Here is a 5,924-nt window from a genome sequence, read left to right on the forward strand (position 1 = left end):
ATAACTTCATATATATGTAACTGTACTCTGATAACTTTATATATATGTAACTGTACTCTGATAACTTTATATATATGTAACTGTACTCTGATAACTTCATATATATGTAACTGTACTCTGATAACTTTATATATATGTAACTGTACTCTGATAACTTTATATATTTGTAACTGTACTCTAATAACTTCATATATATGTAACTGTACTCTGATAACTTTAAATATGTAACTGTACTCTAATAACTTTAAATATGTAACTGTACTCTAATAACTTTATATATATATATATATAAGACAATCACAGAATCTGACCAACAGCTGATAGAAAAAGTTTTTTATTATACGATCCGCTGACTGTGATGACATCACAGAACAGGAAATGGAAGACAAACTGAAGCATTAAAGAGAGGTCAAAGGTCACTGCAGTGTTCTCAGTTATTGATCCAGTATTGATCAGAATATCTCTGTTTTTACACACATGAACCGTTCTGACACAAAAATTTGTTTTGTTCTAAAAAACTTTCAAAGCTGAAAAAAACATCCAGTTCCTCTTTTAATTTGGAGCCTTCATCTGTTTTTATTCACCTAAACGTCCTGATGAAAACAAACCAACAGATGAGTCACTTTCACTGTAGTTTTGTGTTTCACTTCTGTATTTATAATATACAATGTGTATATACAGTAGATATAAACAGAAAACCTCTAAAGAAAGTTTTATGTGTAAAAAGAGAGAAAGAAATATCTGAACAATTCTGAGATTGAAGTAAAAAATGTATTTTTTTCTCAAAAATGTTCCTTTTAATATCTGTATGCAGCGCTGATCGTTTCTGGGGATCAATACATGTGATAGATCAATGAGTTCAGTAACAAAAACCAATAATAATAAGCATAATAAATGTATTTTTGCATAGCGCTTTTAGCAAAGTTACAAAGTGCTAACAAACAAAAACAAACTTCATTCAAAAACACGTTTTAACACAAACTGACAGAAAAGCAGTGAAATGATAAAAAACTATTCCAAAACCACAGAAACAAAGATTATCAGTTTTATTCTTCACACATGAATGATTATCGGTTATTGATGATTGATTATTGATATTTCAAATAAAAGTTTCTTCTGATTGAACAAAATCTTCCTGATTTTGTTTATGACACAGGAAGTGATGTCGTGTTGAAAATGAATAATCAATAATTTGATTGATTTTATGTTGTTAATAATTATCATTAATTGAATTGATCTTTCACCATTTTGAGGACATTCTAAATAGTGAAACATACAAACAGCTGTGAGGTCATATTGATCGTCAGATATTGATCATCAGCCAGAATACGATTAAATTATAAAAATTGATCAGGTAGATTTGTTTGAAATGGTGAAATTGATCTTTTTCTGCTCAAAGTTCAGATGGTTGAAGCACCTTTTAATCAGAAGAACAAACACAGAACATAAAGTGCAGCGGGAGGAGAGATCAATATCGAATAATAATCAATAATCAATAATAATACTGCAGCAGTGAGTCTGTAAACAAAACGTTGTCAGAACAACAACACTGTAAAAATCAAGTGATAAAATATTGATTGTGTCTCTGAACCGAGGCAGCCTTATTGATTATATTAATATTTATTGATAAATGTGTCTGACAGTCAGTTAATAACTGCCTGCACTTTAAATTCTCATTTAAATGATGCATTGATAAACTCAAAACAAATAAATATAAATGAAACGTAAATAAAATCATTAATTTATTTAACTTTAAGTTTATAAATGTATCATACCAACTGAACCAATTAATTAACACTTATTCTAATTAATCTATAATTCTTCCGGTGGCTCAAACACAAAAGCTGAATATGAATAAAAATCTTAAAAGACTGAAATATTTCAGAATTATACAAAAATAAGAATTCAAACAACAGTTTTCTCTCTAAAATCCTCTAAAATGTTAAAAATAAAAACGTTAAGCGTCGAGTGGTTTCAAAGAAAGATTGAATACAAAAATATAGAAAAGCATCAATAACTTCATTAATAACTGATTATCTGCAGCTCATCACTTCATTTTTCAGAAACACGAGGAGACATTGAATGCCTCACAGATTCACATTCTAACGTCTCATTTTATTAAATCATTTTATCTTAAAATAAAATGATTTTATTATTATATATGAACGTATTTATTTTTAAGTTCAGTTTCCTCACAGACAGTTTTACTTTACTGACAGTAACACACGTATGTGTGTGTATAAATACAACTATATCTATATATTTATATATATAAATATATGATATATTAATTTAAATATATATATATATATATAGATATATATATAAATATATATCTGTATATTCTGAAGTTAAAATCAGCTGATTGGTCCTAAAACACCACAGAAGAAGAAGAGTGAATAAATAAAACAAGACGTGAGTTTCATCAGACACAAACATGGAGGTCGAAGGAGCAGATCAATACCAACATTGATTATCAGAGAGCCTCTGTGGCCGATACTAGTACATTTTATATATTTCTAATATATTTGTTTTTTTTTTAAAGGAGGCACCAACAGAATCATTCATTATTGAATATTGATGTGAAATCAATATTTCGTAGCAGTAGACACATTGAAGACGAGGCGGAAAAACAGAAAGAACATCTTAAACGTTTTAAAAATCAATTGATTATTTTAAGACAATTAATGAATTATTAATGGGCACTCTTTATTTGAATATGATGATGATAATGAGAGCTGCAACAATCAGTTAATTAATTGATTAGTTGTTAAATATTCAGTGAATCTCCACCTGTTATTTTAATTTTAATTCTTTTAATAAAAATGTCTAAATTCTCTGATTTCAGATTCTCAGTGTGGAAACTGAACATTTGACATTTTATAGACAAAACAACTGATTGATTAATGGAGAAGATGATTGACAGATTAATCAATAATGAAAACAATTGTTAATTGGAGCTCTGCTGTTAATTGATTCACATAAACGATTAAATGGTAATAATGTGAAATGTTTTCTATCGGGTCAGAACTGATAACTGATAACTGTATTGATCAGCAGAGCCTCCGTACATTCACTCTTTGGACTAAAAGTCAGTTTTAGAAACATTAAAACATTTAAATTAAAATATGAAAAACACGTTAGACATCATCAGGACTCCGTATCAGCGCTGCTCTTCATCATCATCGTCATCGTCATCATCATCATCATCATCGCTTTCTTTCTTAGAAAAACGTTTCATCACGCTGCCGAAACTCCTGCTGAGCTGACAGCAGCCAGAGTTAACGAGGAGGAGGAGGAGGAGGAAGAGGAGGCGTGCTGGAAGATTTGAGCTGATTGACAAGCAGAGAAACTTTCCTGAAGACGTGTTTCCACAGGTTTGATCCTCCTCCTGCGGCGAGAGGAAGAGGAGGAAGAGGAGGAAGAGGAGGCTCCGTCTACAGCAGCATACACCTGAAGAAGCTCTTTTTAGAGCGAGACTCTGTGATTTTAACGGGCCCGCCTCCTCCTGGCGGGTTGCTGTCGTTCTGCAGGAAACAAACAACACAAAGAGGTCAAAGGTCACAGAGACGACCTCTGGTCCAATCAGCTTCAGACGAGAGATCAGATGATTGGGACTTCCTGTGATGTCACTCTGAGGTGATGATAAGATTTTATTACTTTAAGATGATTGGATATTGAAAATATAACTTAGTTGTAGCTGATTGGACGAGAGCACCGACTGCTGGGCTGTGATTGGTGGACAAACATGTCCTGAACTCTTGTACTGATGCCTGTCAATCAAACTGTGACTTTGTGATGTCACTTCCTGTTTATCTAAATATGGTCTGTTCACACTAAAAGCATTAGTATTGTTATAGTTATTCACAATAATTCTCCCAGAATGCATTGTGAATGTTTGATTGAACGTATTACATAATTTCCTGTTGACTGTCGATACTTTCATTACAGTATGTAACAGACTACTGTTACTGTAGATATTAATAATAAAACACCATCAAGCTAAAAGTTACTAAACTTCAATCAATCAATCAACTGCAGATAAAGATTCAAAAGTTATGTTTCTGAGCGGTGCACTGCATTGTGGGAGGATACTGTGATCAATAAACTGATCTCAGTTCAGTGTTCAATCTGGCTTTCAAAGTAAAAGCAAATGTAGACTTCACAATAAAACTCACCATTTTTCTGTTTAGTCTGCTCATGATGTCTCTGCCGAGTGTGAAAAAGGCCTGTGGAGGATTTCATCTGTCAGTCTGTGCAGGGGATGTGATGATGTCATGTGATGATGTTATGTGATGATGTCATGTGATGATGTCATGTGACGATGGTCTGATCCTCACTCACCTCCTCCACGTTGATGCCAGACTTTGCGCTGGTTTCTAAAAACTTGATCCCGTAATCGATTGCCAGCTGAACGACAAAAGGAGACGTTTACATTAAACACAGAACATCTGGAGACTGACTGTGAACATCTGGAGACTGACTGTAAACATCTGGAGAAACATCTGGAGATGAACGTCGGAGACTACTGTAAACATCCGGAGAATGAATGTAATTTGGAGGCTGACTGAACATCTGTAGACTGACTGAACGCACTGGATACTGACTGTGAACATCTGGAACTGCACTGTGAAACATCTGGATACTGACTGAACCGTCTGAACTGACTGTAAACATCTGGGAGACTGACTGTGGAAACATGGAGATGACTGTAAACCATTCTGGAGACTCGACTGAACATCTGGAGACTGACTGAACATCCTGGAGACTGTAAACATCTCGGAGACTGTAAAACATCTGGAGACGAAGTCTGCGACTGACTGAACATTTGGAGATCAGACTGAACGTCTGGATACTGAACTGTGAACATCTTGGAGACCTGACTGAAGCATCTGGACGACCTACTGGTGACATCTGGAGACCTGACGACCTGCTGGAGACTGACTTGTAAACATCTGGAGACTGACTGAACGCTGGCGAATGACCTGAACATTTGGAGACCGACTGAAACGTCTGGATACTGATGTGAACATCTTGAGACTGACTGAACATCTGGAGACTGACTGTGAAACATCTGGAGATGAACGTCTGGAGACTGGACTGTAAACATCTGGGACTGACTGACGTCTGGCGCTGACTGAACATTTGGAGACTGACTGAACGTCTGGTTACTGACTGTGAATCATCTGGGAGACTGACTGAACATCTGCAAGACTGACTGAACATCTGGCCAGACTGACTGTGAACATCTGGAGACTGAACGTCTGGAGACTGACTTGTAAACATCGGAGACTGACTGAACATCTGGGATCACTGTAACATCTGTGGACTGAACATCTGAGAACTGACCCGTAAACATTTGGAGACTGACTGAACTCTGGAGACTGAACTCTGGAAACTATTGTAAAATCTGGAGACTGAACGTCTGGAGACTGACTCGAACATTTGGAGATGAAAGTCTGAAGACTGACTGTGGATATCAGGGACCTGAGCAACATCTGATACTGACTGTGACATCTGGAGATGGACTGTAAACCATCTGGAAGACTGACTGAAACATCTGGAGACTGACTGTAAAAACATCTGGAGATGAAACGTCTGGAGACTGACTGTAAACATTTGGAGACTGACTGAACGTTGGAGATTGGACTGTAAACCATCCTGAGGACTGACTAACATCCTGGAGACTGACTGAAAATTGGAGACTGTACCGTCTGGAGACTGACTGTAAACATGTGGAGACTGACTGAACATCTGGAACTGACTGAAATCTGGAGACTGACTGTAACATTCTGGAGGACTGAACGTCTGGAGACTGACTAAACATTTGGAGACTGACTGAACATCGGAGATGACTGTAAACATCTGGAGACTGAACGTCTGGCGACTGAACATTTCGGAGACTGACTGAACGTCTGGATACT

The 5,924-nt window shown here is 35.8% G+C and overlaps 2 protein-coding genes across 2 annotated transcripts in view; both read right to left on the reverse strand.

Annotated features, from left to right (window-relative positions):
* Positions 1–318: 318 nt before the first annotated feature.
* LOC118321237 (ras-related protein Rab-8B) lies at positions 319–4,410 on the reverse strand (the record flags this gene model as incomplete). Its single annotated transcript, XM_035652474.1, is given in 3 exon segments — positions 319–3,527; positions 4,179–4,229; positions 4,345–4,410. Coding segments are annotated over 3 exon segments (207 nt in total), but the record flags the coding sequence as incomplete, so codon positions are not given.
* A 21-nt stretch (positions 4,411–4,431) lies between these two features.
* Positions 4,432–5,924, reverse strand: part of LOC118320831 — a gene marked incomplete at its 5' end in the record, with an annotated part of 6,440 nt that continues 4,947 nt past the window's right edge. The window contains 2 exon segments of the mRNA XM_035651946.1: positions 4,432–5,074; positions 5,840–5,922. Coding sequence (XP_035507839.1) covers positions 4,432–5,074; positions 5,840–5,922 — 726 coding nt within the window.

This window comes from Morone saxatilis, unplaced genomic scaffold (genome assembly GCF_004916995.1).
Source record: "Morone saxatilis isolate NCDOM2014 unplaced genomic scaffold, NCSU_SB_2.0 Contig11, whole genome shotgun sequence".
Taxonomy (NCBI): Eukaryota; Metazoa; Chordata; class Actinopteri; family Moronidae; genus Morone; species Morone saxatilis.